Here is a 21708-nt window from a genome sequence, read left to right as displayed (position 1 = left end):
CCAGTGCCCTAGTGACCATCCTAAGAAGCCCCTGAGGAGACAGTGCCTGTCAACCATCCCTGCAGGTGCTAATCATAGATTCTGAAGACCCAGGAAAAAAAAGTTCTTCCCACCAACATCCTGGTTCAACATCAGAAACTGATATGATTTTGTCAGTGGAAAAGACTTGAAAGATGAGGCATTGACATCTGCTTTGCCTTTGCACCCTAAGCACCATGCAACCTTTTCTCTGATCTGCAGCTGAAACCTCCCCCATGTGTTGTCCTCCCCATTAGAATGGGAGCTCCTTGAGGGCAGGCTCTATCTGACTTTCCTATTGATATCCCTAGCACTTAACCCAGTGCTTGGCACCTGGTAAGGGCTTAATAAATGCTTTGTGTATTTACTCATTCAAAAGAGATCATATGTATAAGGTACTCTGCAAACATTAAATCCGTATATAAATGTCCTAGAAAAAGGCCACTAACATTCTCCTAGAAAGAACCATCTACATTTGGTGCCCATCACCTCCCATCCCGTGCCTTTGTGCTGGCTGTCCTCTGTGCCTGGAATGCCTTCATCTCCACTTCATAGAACCCCTTCCTTCTTTCATGATATAGCTGAAGCACCACTTTCCTCAAAATCCCTTTCTCGATTCCCCAAACTGGTGGTCCCCTCCCTCCTAAACCACCCCCATAGAATTTGTATTTGTTCTGTGTTCATTTGGAATGTATTTGTATGTGTATATGTCATTTTCCCAGTTACAATGGAAGCTCCTAACAAGCAGGAGCTTCATTCATTGTCTTTGCAGCCCCAGCGCCCAGCACAGTGTCCAGTGCATGGCAGGGGCTCTATATTCAATGGAGTTCAGATGGAAACAGTCCATGAGCTTCTGCCACTGCCTTTTTGTGTTTAATGTCTGTCAAACACCATGTTGTTTTTGTCACTGTCCACCTCATTCTTCTATTTTTTTGATGAAGGTTTATTATTTGTTCTCATATCTTCAATGATTCTCAGGTGCCATTATCCTGTTATTATTTTCTTGTATTTAACGACCCACAAACTATTGTGCAGGCAATAAGATGACTGCTTCTTGTAATCGAATAAAATTATTAGGAAATAAGCTCATCTTCTCCATGCTTACCGCAAGCATCCACAATGCAACTCTAGCTTCAGGCATGATATGTGCATCAGTCTGTTCTCACATGACTTTTATTTCGTTTGCTATTACCATTCTTGCTGTTATTATCACCTCGTCTTCCTCCTCTAGTTAGATAGCACTCACGGAGAAATGGCCCTGGGATAGGTCTCCATCCTGCTATGATTCTTTCAGTGCTGGATATTCTACAGACTATTGTGCAAACAGACAGAATGACCGCTTTTCGTCATTGAATAAAAGTAGCAGGATGGACACCCTCCCTCTCTAGGGTCAATGAGTCCAGCAGGAGGCAAGATGACAGAACAGCAGGTACTTCAGCCTTCCTCTCCCTGGCTTTAACTTCTTCCTTAGCTCGGGATTTTGGATGCTTGGAGATGATGAATATTGAATGTGGCAACAATATGATATCTTGGTGACGGTGGAAAACGGTTTTGTCTGGGGTAACAATCTATCTCCAGGGGAGTTTATTTGTTGGATTTGCAAGGATATGCTGAGATTATCATTAGGTGATTGTTTATTATTATGGTGAGGTTAATATTATTATTATTATTATTAGGCACCTGGGTTTTGTAGTGACTAGAATGTTGGACTTGGAATCAGGAAGACCTGAGTTCCAATTCTGCCTTAAATATTGTATGACCCTGGGCAAGTCATTCAACCTCTCTCAGCCTGTTTCCTCATCTATAAAATGGGGATAATAAAGGGTTATTGTGAGGATCAAATGAGATAGGAGATATAAAGCACTTTGCAAACTTGAAAGAGAAATGTTAGTGGTTATTGTTGTTGTTATTATTATCAGTTACAACTCTGGAGAATCTCCTAACGATGCCATGTCTATCGCCCAGATGTTTCTTTCCCAGGACAGCTGCCAGAAAGTCACCTTGGAGGACCTGCAGAAGGCAAACACGGATAAGACTGCAAGAAAAGAATATCAGCTGAACAGAAGAGGTTGAAGGTCAGGGCACTCTAAAAGGCAACCACAAAAAGGACAAGCAAGGGAAGGGCCACTTTTGCTGAAACAGACGAATGGTCGATTGTCCTCCAGTAGAAGAGGCCCAAGAGAAGAGGAAGGAAGATGATCCTGTTTACAAGCCCTCTCTTGAGCCTCCTCTGGGCTGTGAGTAGGGCCCACACACTCACCAGGAGTGAATGCTGTGAGCACGGTCATCCTCCATTTGAAAATGGGGTGGGGGTGGGGAGGGGAGATGAGAAACATCTATTGACTGGGAGGTGGCTAAGAATGTGATCTTTGCATTTATGCGTGTTCCCTTCTTCCCACCCCACCCCCTCCACTCCTAGTAGAGTGTAGGCTCCCTGAGGGAGGAGGTGAGAATCTTAGTAGTGGGAGAAATTGGAATACCTAGAGGGGCATTGTTGCAGAAATGAAAAGTCACCCTGGGATCCACGGCATAAGTGAAAGTGATGGTGGGAGAGAGGGGGCTGGGTCATGTCATTCCTGATGGATCAGGTCATGTGGCTTTGACGTCCTTCATGAAGGAGACAAAATGATCTACGGTATGAAATTTGTGGAGATGAGTCCACTGTCTTCCAGTCATGCGCTGAAGTGGATGGGGAGTCTCTGTGGGGCACTTGATGAGGATTAATAAGTAAAAGGCAGGATTTGACAGTTTGTTATACAGTGAAATGAGCACTAGCTCAGAGCTCAGAAGAGCCGGATTCGGATCTTGCCTCTGACACTCGCCGGCTGTGTAAGCCAGCATAACTTAATGTTACTTAATGTCCAAAGGCCTCAGCTTCCTTAACTGTAAAAAGAGAAGGCTGGAAATCCCTTCCAGTTCTTAAAATGTGATACTAAGAAATAATCATATATTTCAAATTAATAACAACACTTTATGAGCCTATGATTTCCAAAAGTTTAGGAAAAGAAAAGGGAAACCACTCAAGTATCTTCGCCAAGAAAACCCCAAATGGGGTCACAAAGAATCAGATACAACTGAAACAACTGAACGACAACAATAAGGTCATATTTGGAGCTGAGGTAACAGGATAACAAAAGATTTTCCCAAGGCCCTTAGTAAAAGCCGTACAACATTCACCTCCCCTCAAAAACCACCACAAAGATGACCGCCTTTAGGGTGTCAGCCTACTGATTTAGGTAACGTTGCTTGTGTTAATGTCAGTATGGCTAGCCATGAACACCGAAGATCCTTCCTGTTATTTAAGTCACTATTTCTTTAAAAATTGTGCATGTGCAAGTTTTGAGGATACTTTGATATATGGGTTCCCAGACATTTTACGTATTTTGTATGAAAGCAGAGAGAGACACTTTCTTTTCTTTTTCTTCTGTCTGTACTGGCTGTTGCTACATACGTACGCTGTCGATTTTTGTGAGTTTATTTTTGTATCCCGCTGCTTTGCTGAAGCTATCCATTGTCTCAGTTCCTTACTTTGCTGATTCGCTAAGATCTTCTAAATAAACATCTTAGGAAAGTGTGCTGGACTTGGAGCCAGACAAGGTGAGCTTCGATACCACTTACTACCTGTGTGACCCTGGGCAAGTCATTTAATGTCTCTGGGCCTCCATCTCTGCACCTATAAAATGGAGGAGTCAGAGGAGATGATCTCTAAGGACCCTTCTAGCTCTCACTCTACAGTCTTATGATAATATGATCCTGTGTAAAATGTGTCTCTGGGAGGAAGAATCACTAGATGCTTGAGCAACTGCTTCTGGTTCCTAGCTATTCCTGCAGAAAAACAAGCCTTGGTGGATGACCTCCAAGATGTCATGGAGAGCTCTGTGACTCCATCCTCCTTTCCCAATCCCAGCATCCTGATTGCCATGAACCTGGTTGGGGCCCGCAATGCAGAGGCCCAGAAGCTCCTCACTGAAATCATCTTGTCCACTGACCTAACAGGTAACACACGCTGGCAAGCTCCGTGAAACTTTCAAAATTCCCAACTTCATGAATCAACTGCAAAGAATGCCCTCTGTAAACCCCAGAGCTCTACAGAATGGGAGCTCTTTCTCTCTTCAGCTCTATTTTAGGTTCAGATTCAAAAACCATCAGTGAAGGGACCTTTCTATACAAAGCACACCGCTCACAAGTCATCCCCTAGCTTCTGCTTGAATATCTCTGGTGAAAGTAGAATCACTACTTCATACAAGCTTGCCCATTCCATTTTGGGACAGCTCGGAATAGTTCCCTCCCATAGCTCTGCCCTCTAGGACCATGCAGAGTAGTTCTAGGTTCATTTCCAGGAGATATCAGGATCAAGTGGAAAGAGCACTAACCCCAGAGTCAGGGGACCTGGGTTCAGATCCCAACTCTGATCCTTCCCACCTGTAGGACCTTGTCACTCAACCTCCTTGGGTCTCAGTTTCTTCATCTGTAAAATGAGATTTTGGAGTTATCTAGAGCTCTAGAGTTGTGATCCATGTGAAAACTGCAGATATTTAAACACATTTATGTTTTCTCTTCTCTGGGCTAACCATTCCTCCTTCTAATTCTTCTAAGGCCCCTGAGCGACCTTGTGGTCATTTGCTTGGATGCATTTTCTGAATGACAATGGCAATAGAGTTCTAACTTTGTTCTTTTTCCCATTAGAAAAGCCATTTCAGGGGCAGCAAGGTGGCACAGTGAATAGAGCTCTGGCCTTGGAGTCAGGAGCACCCAAGTTCAAATCCAGCCTCAGACATACGACACTTACTAGCTGTGTGACCCTGGGCAAGTCACTTAACCCCAATTGCCTCACCAAGAAAGAAAGAAAAAGAAAGAAAGAAAGAAAGAAAGAAAGAAAGAAAGAAAGAAAGAAAGAAAGAAAGAAAGAAAGAAAGAAAGAAAGAAAGAAAGAAAGAAAAGCCATTTCATAAACTTACTCTCTCTAAGGTAACCTCCCTAAGAAAAATCAAAGTTATCTGGATAAAATAAAAGTGAGCAATTTCCCTTCCCCAAAGTGGCTCTGGCCAAGAGGCTTTCATGTCTATGAATCACAGGGTGAGTTCTTATTCCTACCCCCTTGACTTCTCTGCAGATCTTACCATTGGCCAGCTGGCCCTCAACATCATGGCTCTCACCTCATCCTGCCAAGATCCTGGAAACAGACTCTCGATTCTGAAAAACCAAATGGAAAGTTGGGTATCTTCAAGTAAGAGGGGAGCTGAAGGGGGAGGGGGAGGAAGTGGCCCTTTCCCTGAAATTCTAAACCCAGAAGAAGGTAATTAGGGAGGCAGACAAGGAAAGAGAATGTGACCTCCAATTTATTTTCCCCCTTTTTTTTCTGGAGATGGTTACAAATCCTACCAGGTAATGGAAGGTTTATCTACAGATTCCTCTCCTCCACAGAAAGTAGGAGGAGTCACTTAGGTATCTAGAGTCCTAGATGTAGAATGCAAATCTTGCCTCTGACACTTATGAGCTGTGACTGTGGGCAAAGCTCTGGGTCTCAGTTTCCTTATCTACAAAATGCAAAGAGGGATACATTGTATCATTGGGGGATATAGTATCAATGTCTCAATGGACACTGACACTATATCTACCCATATCCATCACCTTTATATGCTCTCCTTCCTCATTATAGATAGGCTTTCTGACAATCTCAAACGAAAACACTTTTTCTTCTTCCTTTCCAAAAATAATCTCAGTCATTCAATCTGATCTCACTGAGACCCCATTCAATTTTCAGGCCCACAAGATTCATATTCAGTTTTCTATGGACCCAGCCTGGCACTCTTGGCTCTGTGCCAGATGAACCAAGAAGTCACCTTGGAACTAGCCGTCACATTTTCCAAGATGCTGCTAGCCAATGTCTCACAATTCAACATCGGTGAGTGATGTGTTGCTCCATACCCTCCCGAGCTGGAAACGGGCTCATAGGAGGGCATGTACTACATGGCGACTCTGGGACCCAAAGGTAAGTAGCAACTAAGAGATGGGAGCAGAGGAGGAGCAGAGGTAATAGACAACCAAGTCCAATGCGTAGGATCTAGGGCAACCAGAGAGGATTGGTCCCAACTAAGGGCAAATCAAGTAATTAATTCACAAGCTTTTCAAGTCCCTGCTCTGTACACAGCACTTAGCTAGGCACTAGAGATACAAAGACAGAAAATGAAATAATCCCTACTCTTAAGGAGCTTACATTCAGATGTGGGAAGTTGGGGGCAGCTAGGTGTCAAGTGTATAGAGCACTGGTCCTAGAGTCACAAGGACCTGAGTTCAAATCTGACCTCAGACATTTGACACTTACTAGCTGTGTGACCCTGAGCAAGTCACTTAACGCCATTGCCTCGCCAAAAAAAAAAAAAGTGGGAAGTTTATTTCTCCATGTATATGTACCCACATAAAGATATATAAATAAATACTTATAAATATAGGTATGTATGCATACATATATACACATATATATGTATACACACACAAATATATCTAAGTATATACGATAAATATGAGAATAAATGTAAAGTAGTTAAGCAAAAGGTAGCTTGAGAGAGTCCTAAATCAAGAATAATCCCAGAAAAAATAATAAATGATATGTATATAGCATCTCAAGATTTACAAGGTGCTCTTATGTGCATTATCTCATTTATGCCAATTCAACGAGTATTTATTAAAGGCCTACTATGCATATACAATCAGTGAGCAAACATTTACTAAGCACCTACTATGCGCTTGGCTCTGTGCTTGGGAATATACACACGAAGAATAAAACAATCCACTGCTGAAGAAGCTTGCATTCTATCGCAGAGATGAGTACACATGCAAGTTTACACAGACTGATTACAAAGGAAACACAAGGTAGTGGGGTCAAGGACTCTAGCCAACAGAGGCAATCAGGGAGGGCTTCACACAGGTGGTGCTGAAGTTACATCTTGAAGGAGGAGGGGGATTCTGTGAGGCAGATAGGAGGAAGGAACACATTCCAGGAATGGAGGATGACCACTGCAAAGACACAATGATAAGATAAGGAGGAGGAATTCCTTAAACGGCCAGTTTAACCAGGTCACAGAGTGCAAGAAAGGGAATGATGTGGAATAAGGCTGGAAGGACAAGCCGAGTAAAGGCTGTGATCATCTCTAAAAGCTAAATGGAGAGGTTTCTATTTGATCCTAGAGGCAATAGGGAGCAAGCCACTGGTGTGTAGAAAAGTGACAGAGTCAGATCTATGCTTAAGGAAAAGAGCTTCGACAGCTGGATGGAGGACAGACTGGAATAGGAAGAGACAGGAGGCAAGGAGATCAATTAGAAGGCCACAGCAATAGTCTAGATGAGAGGCAATGAGGATCTGAACTGATGTGGTATCTTGGAATGGAGAAGGGGGTAAATATGAATGATATTGTAGAGGTAGAAATGGTCTAGGCAACTACTTAGACTTGTGAGATGAGTAACTAGAAGGAACTGAGGAAAATGCAAAGGGTATAAACCTGGGAGACCAGGAGGATGGGGGTGCCTTTGCCAGAAATAGGGAACCCTAAAGAGGGGTGGATTTGGCAATAATAATGATGATGATGATAGCTTTTATTAAGTACCTACTATGTGTCAGGCATTGCAGGAAGTGCTTTCAAATATTATCTCACTGGATCTTCACATCCCTGGGAGAGAAGTGTTATTATAATCCCCATTTATAGTTGAGGAATCTGAGGCAAAAACCAAGGTTAAGATGCCAGGCCCAGTACTCTACCCATTATGACACCTAGCAGCCTTTACAGATAAAGAGTTCTATTTTGGACACATTAAGTTTGAAACACCTTTGGAACATCCAGTTTGAAATGTTCACTATGCAGGCAGTATCCTAGCGCTGAAGCTCTGGGGAGAGAGTAGGGCTGGATATTTAGATCTGGGAGTCATATGCATAGGAACTGACACAGTCACCAACAGAATATGTGTAAAGAGAAGAGGGCCCAAGACAGAGTATTAGGGAACACCTATGTTAGGAAGCATGATATGGATGGTGAGCCAGCAAAGAAGACTGTGAAGGAACGATCATACAGAAAGATAAGGAGGAGAACCAGGAAAGAATAACGTCCCCAAAAGCCAGAAACTCCTCTGAAATGAGAGGGTGGTAAATAATGCCAATGCTGCAAAGGGGTCAAGAAGGACACAGAATGAGAAAAGATCGTCCGATTTGGCCATTAAGAGATCACTGGTAACTTTTAAAAGACCAATTCCAATTAAGAGTAAAGGCTGGATGATAGATGGCAAAGGCCTGAGGAGTGAGAGAGATTAAAAGAGTATTTACAGTTTTTTCTAGGAGTTTGGCCAAAAAAGGGAGGAGACATATGGGGCAGTAGCTTGAGAAGGTGGTAGGACAGGCCTAAGGAGAGTTTTTTCATGATGGGGAGCCTTGGGCGTGTTGGAAGACAGTAGGGAAGGAACCAATACAAAGACATTGAAGACAAGAGTGGAGAATAATAAAAAGGAAAAACTATTAAAGATGAAAAATTATGGGATTAAGGGCACATGAAGACAGGGTGGCCCTGACAAGGAGAAAGGCCATGTCATCATCAGACACTGGAGGAAAGGAGAAAAGAGACTGGTATGCTATCAAGGGCTTTTAAGATAAAAAGAATGGAAGAAGAGAGAGTTCAAGGCAAATGGCCTCAATTTTATCAACAAAGGCAAAGGGAACCCAAAACCAAAAACAACAGTCCTGGCCCCTCAAAAAATTTACATTCTACTTATTTGTCCATCATGATAACCTATAAGGTAGGTGCTACAGACTGTATTATACCCATTTAATCAACCAATCAATCAAAAAGCCTTTATTTATCATGTTTCAAGCACTGGGATAGGTCCTAGGCATACAAAGACTAAATTAAAACAATCCCTGCCTTCAAGCTGCTTACATTCTATCAAGAAAGACAACATGTAGCTATGTGGAAAGTGGATACAGATTGGATCCAAGGAAATTTGGGGGAAGAAGGCAAAAGCATCTGGGAAGGGGTGGCAATCAGGCAAGGCTTTTTGTAGAAGCAGGCAGTTGGGCTGAGTCTTGAGGGAAAGTGGAGATTCCAAGAGGCAGAAGTGAGGAGGGATGGCATTCCAGGCATAGGGCATAGCCAATACAAAGGCACAGAGACGGGAAATGGCACCTCTGGGTGAGGAACAGAGAGAACCAGCTTAGCTAAAGCATAGAATGCATGAAGGGAAGTCCTACGTAACAAAGCCAAAATGGTAGTTTCTGAAAGGCTTTAAATGCCAGAGATACTTATATTTAATCCCGGAGGTAGTAGGTACTGGGGTTTATTAAGTAAGGCAGTGACATGGTCAGATCTTCATTTTAGGAAAATCACTTTGGAAAATCCAATCACTTTTGCAGCTGTACTGAAGATGAATTGTACTAGGGAGAGGCTTGAGGCAGGGAGACCAATGCAGAGGCTATTGCAATAAACCAGGTAAGAGGTGATTAGGACCTGGACTAGCTGTGTGAGTGGAGAAAGAAAAGATGTTGGAGAGGAAGAAATAACAAGAACTGGTAGCTGCCTGCCATGTGGGACAAGTGAGGGCAAAAAGTTATTAATAGCTAGGACTGTGATAGCGTAGCCAGAAACATGGAAGTTCAGAAGGAGAGTGGGTTTGTAGAGAAAGATGAGTTCTGTTTTGTATATGGTGGGTTTTGAATGGATATAAGACATCCAATTTGAAATGCCTGATGTTATAGATGAGGAAATTGTGGCCCAGAAAGCTAAGCGATCCAACCATAGTTACATAGTAAGTGTCAGAGATGCAATTCAAGCTCGGGTCGCAACTGATTCTAAATCTGGAACTTTTCTGTAGGTACCACTTTGCCTTTGAAGCAGAGTCAAGGACAGAAGAGCATGGTGTAGACCAGGGGTGGGGAACCTTGAGGCCACATGTGGCTCCCCACCCCCAGTATAGACAATCAGCTAGGAGTCAGGAGAACTAAAATCTAGACCCTATTCTGCCACTTACTATCTAGATGATTCCCAGGGTGTCACATCTTCCTCATCACCAATACTGTACCTCTCCAATGGGCCTTCCAGGTCTAACTTTCAATGAAACACATGCACAGCGATGCCCACCCCTCCTCCAAGTCCCAAACAGTCTCTTGTTGACAAGTGGGTCCTCTCTGAAGACCTAAGCCCCTGTTTTTCGTGGTTACAAAACATTAAGACCATCCAATCACTTCTCTGAACAAGCACATAACTATTTATAGCCTCTCTCCCTATAAAACCAACTCCTCCCTCTCTCTTCCATATAACACAAGACCCATCCCTTGTAAGGCCACCTCATGCTTTCATCCAACACTGAATTTGACCTTTCATCCTATTTGTCACCTGCTGTCGTATATGTGCGTCATCACTGACCTCCCTCACTCAAGTCTGAATTTCACAGGCAGGCAGGCATTCTTTCTGTGAGCCTGCTCTGTAAATAGATGGGGGGAAAGACCCTTCTGGTCACTTTCTCAGAAGGCCAGTGTTGGCCTGCAGAGTCCACGCCCACCCACAAGCTTTTGGAGGGTCTGCCTGTCTCTCTGATGAATCAGCACAGTCCACTTCTAACTAAATCACACTTCAGCTTTCAGTTGCAGGGATAGATATAGACTAGAAGACAAACTGTTTGAAAGCAAGGATTGTTTCGTTTCTGTATCCCTGCCCCCTAACACAGTGTACATGTTCAACATTTGACAAATGCTTCGTTGTCTGATGTAGAATCTGAGAATCTGAATTTTCAAGTTGGAAAGGACTTCAGAGGCCATCTAACCCAACCCATTCCCGAAAGGAATCCCCGCTCTAAGCCAAGAGCCATTCACCTTCTATTTAAATAAGACCTGCAGTCAGGAAGGCCCCACCACCTTCCAAGGAGGCCCATTCTATCTCTTTTGGCCCTAACTAGGAACAAGAGTTTCCTAAAATCCAGTCTAAATTTGCCTTTTTGACAGTTCCACCCATCGCCCCTGATTCTAATCTCTGAGACCAAAGAGAATAAGTTCAATTCCTTCAACATATTAGGCCTTCGGGGCAGCTAGGTGACGCAGTGGATAGAACACCGGCCCTGGAGTCAGGAGGACCTGAGTTCAAATATGGCCTCAGACACATAACACTTACTAGCTGTGTGACCCTGGGCAAGTCACTTAACCCCATTGCCTAGCCAAAAAGGAAGAAAAGAAAAAAAAATACTAAAAAAAAGACATATTAGGCCTTCAAATACTTTAAGAGAGCTATCATGTTTCCCCACCTACCTGTCTTCTCGCTAATCTAAGCTTTGTATTTCCTTCAACGAAGCTTCAAAAGACATGGACTCAGGATCCTTCTGGTTACCTTGGACATTCTCCAGCATGCTGAATAAATGTTAATTGAATTGAATCTTAGCATGACATTTTGCTAGGGCCATGATTTCCTTATCTTTTCAGGCCAGAACCTGCTTACTCATTCATTTAGTAAATCACCTGTTACTCCAAAGTACAGTACCAGGCCCATAGCAGGAGCTTAATGATTTTTCCTTCCTTTCCATAACACTATATACTATGAAGGTTGAAATGTGAAATACTTATGTTCATATGAAATGAGAAAATATTTAAGGCATGTCTTGCCCCTTTGAGGAATTTACTCTCTAGTCAAGGGACAACACACAAGTAACTAATGAAATGCTAATAATGATAATAGAGGCAAGAAGGATTCAGAGGAAAAGCAGATCCCATCCAGCTCAGGTGGATGGAAAAAACTTCCTCAAAGATTTCATCAGGTGGACATAAGCCCCCCGAGGCCAGGAACTACCTCCTTTTTGTCCTTGTATCCCTAGTATCTAGCAGAGTGCAGGCACTTAGTACACACTTATTGAATCAATAAAATTCATGAAGCTGATACATCTGAGCAGTGACTTACAGAATGGATAGACATTTGGGGAGGGGAGAAGACATGGAGAGGGCATTCACGTGAATAGCAATCTGCATTTCCTATGTTCTACAGATACTGGAGCTATGGTAACCTTGGCCCTGACTTGTATTAGCAGTATGATCCCTGAAGATCTGAGTGACTACAGTCAGTTATTTGGTCAAGTATTAACAAGCGTCATGGAGAATATCAGCGGGGGAATTGAAGACAATGGCCTCATTGGGGGATCCTACAGCACAGGCTTAGCCATGCAGGTAACCAATAAGTGTCATGGGGAAAACCCCAGCATCTGGAGACGGTCAACTGCGAAAATTTTAATTATGGCTCCACCGATGTCTAGTCGTGTGACAGCCAATAGTCCCTTCACTCAATCTCTTCTTTGGGGAGGCAGCGTGAGAAAAGGTAAAAAGTACTGGCTCTCCAATCTGAGTTCCAATCCCATGACCATACCTACATGACCTTGCTCCAGTCACTTCATTTTCATGGGCCTCCCGGTACAATGAGGAGTTTGGACAAGATGGCCTCCAGCTCTAACTCTATGGTCCTATGATCATTAATGTGTCTGACTCTGTTTTTCCCTTGGTCAAATGGGAATAATGATGGTTGATTCTTCCCAACCTCACAGGATAGGAATGAGTGTTCTATGCAAAAAAAAAAAAAAAGAGAGAGAGAGAGAGAGATTCCTTGAAAGAAAAATGGTACAAAAATCTAAGGAGGTATTGTTTTATATTATAAAGATAATATAAATTCAATTATCATTCATTATCACACACGGCTTAATGGCTCCCCCAGAAGGCCCTGGACATCACTAGATTATAGGCTGACAGCTTTAAGGGAACTTGTAGGCCATCGAATTCAACATCCTCATTTTATAGAAGAGACCATTGAATCTGATGTGTAATAAGCATGGATATCATGCCGACTTAATTTGCTGCCAACCTATTAGTGACCCTTCTTCCACTTCAGACCAATCAGGAAATGTTGACTTTCATTCCTTGCCTTTGTTAATTAATTGTATTCTAGACTTGCTGTATACACTCTTAGAGTCGCAGCAATTTCTGATAAAGGGCAAGCGCTAATTCAAACACTGATAACCCACATCACCTGCTTTTTTCAGGGGACTGGTTACACAGCTGGATCTTTCTTCTATTTGATAACTGTCACTAAATTTATATTTACCCAAGAAGTTGGCAGTCTGAGGCTCAGGATCGTGGGATTGTATATTCAGAGCTGAAGGGATCTCGGGGGTCAGCAAGGCCACGCTCATTATTTTACAGATGGAGAAACCAAGGCCTGGAGGGTTTGTCTGACTTTCCCAGCATCACACAAACAGTTCACCCATGAGAAGGGATTCCCTAACGTCTAGTGGGACCTACTGAATTATCCAAGTGTCTTGACTGAGGCAGCATGGTACAAAGAGATCAACAATGGCTGCAAAGCCAGATGACATGGGTTTTGACTCCTACCCATGGTGCTTACTCCTTCTGTGATCACGGGCACATAACTTAACTTTGATGGGCCTCAGTTTCTACATCTGTAAAATGAGAAGGCTGGACTTCCAGGGTCCCTTCCAGCTCTCTAGTTATGATCCTCACCCTTAGAATCACCCTGCTCACCCTCAGTTATGTTCAGAAAGGTTCATCACCAGGAGGGTAATGTTGATTTTTTTTTTCTTAGAAGAGGAGGAGGGCAGAGACTAATTCCAGAAATTTTTTTTTGGCTTTTTTTTTGGTGAGGTGATCAGGGTTAAGTGACTTGCCTAAGGTCACACAGCTAGTAAGTGTTTTGTGTCTGAGGCTGGATTTGAACTCAGGTCCTCCTGACCCCAAGGCCAGAGCTCTGTTCACTGCGCCACCTAGCTGCCCCTAATTCCAGAAATTCTAAACAGCTATCTAGTAAGTTCTAGAGGGTCACAAACCTCATCAGCCCAGGGATTACCCATACTGACAAAATCATAGACCTTTGACACAATGGACTATCTCTACAGGATTGAGAATCTCTATAAGACAAGGTGGCATCATTAGAGGCCGAGTATCTTTGAGAGTTGGGGCAGCTCAGTGATGCAGTGGATACAGCGCTGGGCCTGGAGTCAAGAAGACTCATCTTGCTGAGTTCGAATGCTGCCTCAGATACTTACTAGCCGTACGACCCTGGGCAAGTCACTTAACCCATTTACCTCAGTTTCTTCATCTGGAAAAGGAGCTGGAGAAGGCAATGGCCAACCACTCCAGTATCTCTGCCAAGAAAACTCCAAATGGGGTCATGGAGAGTCAGATACAATTGAAGAGACTGAACAACAACAAACCTTTCAGAGTTAAGCAATCACATCTGCCACTGACAATCCACGCTATGCCTGCGTGGCACACGCTCTGTGGCTGCTCCATCAACCCCACCTCGCACTGGCAAGCCACTGGCCTCTTCTCCCCTCAGGGTTCTAGGCATAACCTATGATGGGTTGGGGGGACAGTGGAATAGAGGGGTCTAGTACTGTACCTCATGAGCCCCCACTAGTATGTTTCACTTACTGGTATCAATTAGCCAGCCAGATTTAATTAGCTTTCAGAAGCAAGTATTCACTAAAGTAGGATAATAAGAACAATTGGTACAAGCATTCCCTGCTTCCAAACAGGGTAACATTCTCCCAAGGACATAGAGTCTAGGGGAGAGCGAGCCCAAGCTTGAAGAGCACATGTGGCAAAGCTCTTGGTTACTGGAAGTCCTTTTCTCTTTCTGTGGAGCCCCAATGAAGTTTCCCATGGGTATACAGCATAGCTTTCTATAAAGTTCTGAAGCTGCCTTTCCTCAGTGTTTGTCCTTAGACACCCACGAGAAGTCCAAATCCTCCAGCTCGGAGCTCACCAGGTCATGCTCTGGTCAAAAGATGGGGGAGCAGAGACACAGGCTCTCCTCCCCACCTCATTCTACAAGCAATTCCTTCTCAGGGGCTTAACTGGAATTGCTGGGCTGATACTCCAAGGTTGGGTTATGATCTGCTCAATATTTTGCAGAAGATCCACAGGTTGTGATAGGTCATGCATTAGACTAACACAAGTGCTTTATTGATTCAATAGAGATTTCTCACCTGATAACGGCATAACGGTTAGAAAATACTGTAAGTCACTTGACGTAGAGTGGAGCAATCCCCTCCCTTACAACTTATTAATGCTCGCTATTACCACTAGACTATTTTGTCCTTTCCCAGGCCCTTTATGTGCAACCTGGAGAGAACTGGGACTGCCAGAAGACTGTGGAAACAATACTCAATGAGATTGAGCAGAACAGATTTGCTAACCCCATGTCCATCGCCCAGCTCCTTCCTTCCTTGAAGGGCAAAACTTATTTAGATGTGCCCCATGTTGTTTGTTCTACTGGTAAGCATGTCTTTAAAGATCCAAAGTTCTTCATAGTAAGATTTAGGTGCTCCCCAACAGACATTAAGTCAGTGAGCCAAATGGTCTCCTATGTGCCAGGCACTGTGCTAAGCTCTGAGAATACAAGGGGAGATTTTTTTTTTTTGCTTTTAGGCAATTGGGGTTAAGTGACTTGCCCAGGGTCACACAGCTAGTACGTGTCAAGTGTTTGGTCTGAGGACGGATTTGAACTCAGGTCCTCCTGACTTCAGGGCAGTGCTCTATCCACTGCGCCACCTAGCTGCCCCTACAAGGGGAGATTTTAAAGAAAAAACAAGTTCCTACTCTCAGGGAGCTCACAGTCTAATGACACAGCTTATATATGTTTTTAATAACACAACAGCCAGCTATCTCCCTCTACACCTTCCTCTCCTATTGAGATGCCCTGACAGTCGCACACTTAGCAACACACCCCTGCAAGTGAAAAATCAATACGCTCCGTATTGATCCTCCTCCTTAGAGAATCAGCACCTCCTGCATCACCAGAACAAAAGGCACAGAAACCACATGGTAGCACAGGACACATTCTTCAGGGTCCCCTCTAACCCAAAGAATCTTCAGGGCCCAGTTGACTACTGTCTCCCTATTCCAATCTTTGCCAGTTCTAAGTTGCCACAGGGTCTTTGTTAGAACATTCTGGGTGCCTCCCAGCCTATGCCTCCACACCTCCTTGGCTTAGTCTGAAACCTGACAGCTGAGTTTCTCACACTGTTGAGATGATTTTCCCTTGGTGTTTTTTTATAGATCCACCTCTACAGCTGTCTCAGGAAGCTCTAGTTATGTCTATAAGATTCCCTAAAGGGACAGGTCTCACACCCACTTTGAACATTCTTTTAAAATAAAAGCATGGAGAAAGGCCAAAGGGGCTTCTACCAGACTTTCTGTGATGGTAGGAATAAAAACAAGAGCTTCCCCTGCCACACGACTTCATCAGAACAATTCAGAGGGCCCACCCAGGCGCTGCACTGCCCGCCTCTTAAAGTTCTTTTTGGATGAGATCCCGATGCCAGAAAAGGCATTGGCTCTGCATGGACAAGCTCTGCGATCTCTCATGAAGCCTAACTCTTTACTCTCTGCAGGTCAAGAGGTGAGACAAACTCCGCAGAGACCCCCGAGTCCCCTCAAGACCTCAGTTTCTAACATCACCGTGATTTACACAATCAACAACCAGCTGAGGGGGGTGGAACTGGTCTTCAATGAAACAGAGGTGGTCAGTGTGGAAAAGGGATCAGTCCTGCTCGTTGTTCTAGAAGAAGCCCAGCGCAAAAACCCAACATTCAAGTGAGTTAGGCCTGAAACACCCTCTAAGTGCCCAGGACACCATTTCCTTCTCTCATTTGTCATTCACTGGACACGTTTGCATTTACTGCGTAACTTCTACCTGGCACTCAGCCTCCCTGGGCCTCAGTTTCCTCATCTGTAAAATGAAGAAGTTGGATTAGAGACCCTCCAAGGTCCCTTCCTGCTTGAGGTCCACACTCCTCAATGTGCCCATGCCTCGGATTCTCCCTCAGGCAAATGGGGATAGTGATGGTTGTCCTCTCCAGCCTCAGGAGAGGAATGAGAATATCTATGTGAAATAGATTGAGCTACCTTGGGAGAAAGGTCATAGACAAATCCAAGGAAATGGTAATTTAGATGATAAAGATAATGTAAAGTCTCTTACCATTCCTTATAAGGAGGGATTTAATGGTTCCTCCAGAAGGTTCTGGACATCCCTTCTTCATGCCAGCCAAGGATGTGTTTTCTAATCATTTAGGATTACAGAACTATACTACAGGACTGTGCTAGGGTCTGTGGAAAATACAAAAAAAAAAAAAAAGGACATGGTCTCCACATAACAGGAATTTGCAATTGAGCTGGGGGTATGAGCCCTGCATGGGTGAAAAATGATATAATACAAGAAAGTTAATGACCAAGTGCCAAATGAGAACAAGGAAATTAGAGCACTTTGGAAGAAGGAAAGGATACTGTGGGCTGGAATGATCTGGAAAGGCTTTGTATACTAGGATGGACTTGAGAAGAACCTTCAAAAAGCACTGGAGGTTACAGTGATCTTAACTAGCTCAAATTCAGCTACCAGTCAGCTGGAAGGGTCCCCTGGGCAAACAACAAGCACTTAATAAATGCCTACGATGCGTCACACACCAGGCCACGGTCCCTAGGACGCAGCAACGGAGCAGATTATAACAAGAAATCATCTTTCACGTCATTTTCACTGGCATAGTAGTCACAGTAGGAGATATACACACACTATGACTTTGCCCAGATAATAATATGCCAATATAATATAAAGCAGGATAGAATAACAGGGTCAAAGATGGATTGTTCCCAAAGTCTCAGCCCAGTTTTAAGCTACTGAAGCTGAAAACCACACTCAGACCCTGGGGACAGTGTGGTATAGTGGAAAGAATGCCGAATCCAGGACCGGGACGGACTTCCATCTCGAGTCATTTAACCTCTCTGAGACTCAGCTTCCTCATCCATAGAAAGAAGATCATCCCACTTTCAGTCCCTCCCTCCTGGGACTGTCACAAGAATCAAATGAGATAAACTAGGTGAAGTGTTTTGCAAGCCTTACGGCACTATAAAAGCCTAATTATCATCTTAACCATTTTGCTGGAGTTCAATCATATCTGAATCTCCATGACCCTGTTTGGGGTTTTCTTGGCAAAGATACTGGAGGGTTTGCCATCTCCTTCTCCAGCTCATTTTACAGACGAGGAAACTGAGGTTAATGAGGTGAAGTGACTTGCCCAGGGTCACACAGCTGGTAAGTGTCCGAGGCCACATTTGAACTCAGGGAGTCTTCCTGACCCCAGGCCAGTGCAGTCCAAGAGATCCTTCTTATACGATGCAGTAGCTCCACACTATTTAGAGCCCATCTGTGCTTCTCCCACTTCTGTAACCTAAGCCGAGACGTTTAATCATCTGCGATTTTGTCCTTACAGATTTGAATCAAAAATGACATCTTGGGGCATTTATATCACCTCCATCAACAACATTAATGAAGATGAAAACCACAGGACCTACTGGCAATTCCTGAGCGGCCTGACTCCTTTGGACGAAGGTGGGTGAAGGTTAAAACAGGTGCCTCATTTGGGATATGGAAACAATGGCAAAGGAGACCAGCTGGCTGGGAGGAGGGAGAAGGGGCCAAATGGTCATCAGTCATTCACTGGGCTTATGGAAAATCTCTGGATATACTGAGGCACCAGGAGGTAGAACCTAGCCCCTGGGTGTGTAGGAGAACACACTGGCTTTACTATAGACCTAAATAGCACTAGTGTTTTCCAAAAGGGCTTACTTCACAATGATGTGATGTTCATTCACCTTGAAAATACTGGCTGTCCCAAAAGTCTTAGTTCAGTTTTAAGCCATTAAGAGCTGAAAACTATGCTAAGACTTCTGGTTCCCTCTGTATAAAAGGCACTGTCTTTGTGGGTGGGGAGGGTTACATGAACAGTTTCTACCTCAACTCTTCCTCGGTTTTTTCCCTCCACAGGGGTCAGCTACTACATCCCCTATGACAATGAACACATCACAGCCAACTTTACACAGTACTAACATGACATCCATGCTCAACTTTTTATCAACTTTTCCTGGGGAAGAAATGGGATAGATTTATGTCAATAATGTCTAGGTCATACTTGCACCTGCCCTACAAAGGTCAGCAATGATTATACAGAAATAAAAGATGCATCAAACAATTGTTTGAATTCCTATTTATTCTCTTTGGTTTCAGAGGGAAGCCTATGACCTGAAGACATAAATAATCCAGTTTCTCGGCTCTCATAGAAATTATTGGAAGCCATGATTTGAACTGGGGTCAGGGGAAAAGAATGAGGCAAGAAGATACCTTCAGGGGGCCAGGGCATATAATGGACAAGATGGTGGACCTAGTTTCAAATCCCACTTGAGATGCAGGGTCATAAATTTGGAGCTAAAAGGGACCTCAGAGTTCATCTAGTCCAACTCCCACATCTTTCAGATAAGTAAACTGAGGCCCAGCAGGGTTAGGTAATTTGCCCAAGGTCATACAAGCAGGAAGCAGCAGGATTTGAAACCTGGTCTTGTGACTCCCAATAGACCACTCTACCTATGTGAACCTAAGTAGGTTGGTTAATCTTTCTGAACCTCAATTCTCTCATCTGTAAAATGGGGATAACAATAGCACCTACTTCTCAGGGTTTTTGTGAGGATCAGATGTGATACTTGCAAAGCGCTCTGCAAACCTTAGTGCTAACTAAATGTAAGCTACTGGTATTACTGTTCTGACAAATTCACTGCAAGTCAGAATGTGATGATATAATAAGAGAGGCACAACATGCTTGCTTTATTAGTTAAGACAATGTAAGCACAAATAGAGAAGTGATGATATAGATGCTAGAGGCAGCTGGGTGGCACAGCAGATGGTGGCCCAGACCTAGAGAGTTAGGAAGACCTGAGTTCAAATGTTGCCTCAGACATTTACTAGTTGTATGGCCCTGGGCAAGTCACCTAACCTCTGTCTACCTCAGTTTCCTCATCTACAAAAAAGAGATAATAATAGCACCTCCCTCCCAGAGTTGTCAGGATAAAATGGTATATTTTAAAACACTCGGCAAAGTTTAAAGTACTATATAATTACAAGATATTATTATTATCTTCTCCCCCCAAAAAAAAATACATACAATTTGCTTAGAACAAGGGTAGTGACTCTGGCAGTGTAAGGCTAAAAATGTAACAGCCAAATCTGGTGAGAGGAGGACTGGAGGAGACCATTCTGTCAGGACAAAAGAAAAAGCCTGTCACAAATAGTCTCCTTCTTAAGGACTCTGCTGGCCCCTGTTGAGGAAACCTGCTTATTTCCCTGAGGAAATATAATCCTGTAATGCAGGACACCATGTCAGGGAAGATGTGAAATATTGTGATTCATAGCAAAAGACTGCCCCCTTATGGTGGTATGTTGTCTATTCCATGTCTATGATTATAGATGCCTTTTACAGAAAAATGTGATTGCACTCCCAGAGTTTACCAGTTCTTTGCCCATACGCCCATAATATGGAGGCACACTAAAGTCACCTTGCTCCCTCTTTTAGAAATATTAAGAAGCATTTTGCAATCATCCCAGTCTTAGAACTTTGGACTAATCTAAAAGAGAAACCCTATGAGTCTTTCTCTACCTATACACTTAGAAACAATGTCCTATGTTCCTCTCTCCAGAACAGCCAAGGTGCAGCCCCTTCCTGAAGTGATTGGGATGGTGACCGGACGAACGCAAAAACTCCTTGACATGTTCACCTTGACCATATTAGGACAATGAGAGTAACAGAAAATAGATGTCTAAATTACTTCAGGGGCAGCTAGATGGCAGAGTAGGTAAGAGTGTAGGGTCTAGAATCAGGAAGACTTCTCTTCTTGAGGTCAATTCCAGCCTCACTGACCTAGCTGTGTGACCCTGGGCAAGTCACTTAATCCTGTTTGCCTCAGTTTCTTCATCTGGAAAATGAGCTAGAGAAAGAAATGGCAAACCACTCCATATCTCTGCCAAGAAAATCCCAAATAGGGGTCATGGAGAGTTGGACACAACTGTAAAATGACTGAATAACAATAAAAATATCTCTTGAGTTTACATTTAACCAAACTAGAAAGGAAAATCCTTAAATGGAATGGTCAAAGAGGGATTGGTTTTTAGAAAAATTATCTTCCAAAAGCATGTCACTCCAAAAGTTAATTGACTATTACTGTTTAATGAAACAAATGTGTCCTGAACTTTTACCCTGAGCACTATAACTGTGTTTTATCTCATGGTGGAATTATCTGTTGTTTTTAAAATACCACTGTAGCTCAAAAAAGGCTTCAAAGAGATTTTTGGAGTCATAGGATAGTTCTGTCCATCTTTGATTCTCTAAGCAGAAATGCTTAAATTCAAATTGTTTCGGTAGACGTGCAGTTAAAACTCAAGATTACAGAATTTTTTCCCACAATTGTAAGCACGTAACAAATGCTTTTTCACTCATTCATTCCAAGCAACCAATTAAGAGTGAGCTCAGCTTGGTCTGACAGAAAATAAACTTTAAAGTTGGTTAAAAAGATCTGGTACTAAAACAAGGCTAAATGGGGAGAGGGGAGGGCAGGTGAAGCACTTGGGCCAAGGGCAATTCTTCTCACAACCGGATTTTGTATCAAGGTCCTTGGGGTTATGGCTGCCTTGTTTGTAAACAGCTTCTTACATTGTCTGCATCCAGCGTAGTTATCTTGCAGATAACTCTATCTTCAAGGGTTGACCGAGAGCTAGCTACTGTAACGACTTCCTCTAAACAGGCTCCCAAAAATAAGTGTGGAGAAAAGGTCTACATTCCAGAGGC

The 21708-nt window shown here is 43.4% G+C and overlaps 1 protein-coding gene across 1 annotated transcript; it reads left to right on the top strand.

The window, feature by feature from the left end:
* The first annotated feature begins 2165 nt into the window (after positions 1-2165).
* CBLIF (cobalamin binding intrinsic factor) lies at positions 2166-19053 on the top strand. Its single transcript, XM_078148371.1, is given in 10 exon segments — positions 2166-2292; positions 3838-4014; positions 5132-5245; positions 5783-5923; positions 12024-12202; positions 14666-14696; positions 15173-15319; positions 16438-16639; positions 18310-18428; positions 18864-19053. Coding segments are annotated over 10 exon segments (1251 nt in total). The 5' UTR covers positions 2166-2213; the 3' UTR covers positions 18926-19053.
* The last annotated feature ends 2655 nt before the right edge of the window (positions 19054-21708 follow it).

This window comes from Phascolarctos cinereus, unplaced genomic scaffold (assembly GCF_003287225.1).
Source record: "Phascolarctos cinereus isolate Bilbo 61053 unplaced genomic scaffold, phaCin_HiC Scaffold_9;HRSCAF=440, whole genome shotgun sequence".
NCBI lineage: Eukaryota > Metazoa > Chordata > Mammalia > Diprotodontia > Phascolarctidae > Phascolarctos > Phascolarctos cinereus.
The sequence above is the reverse complement of the archived record's forward strand: the minus strand, read 5'-3'. Positions and strand labels throughout refer to the sequence as shown.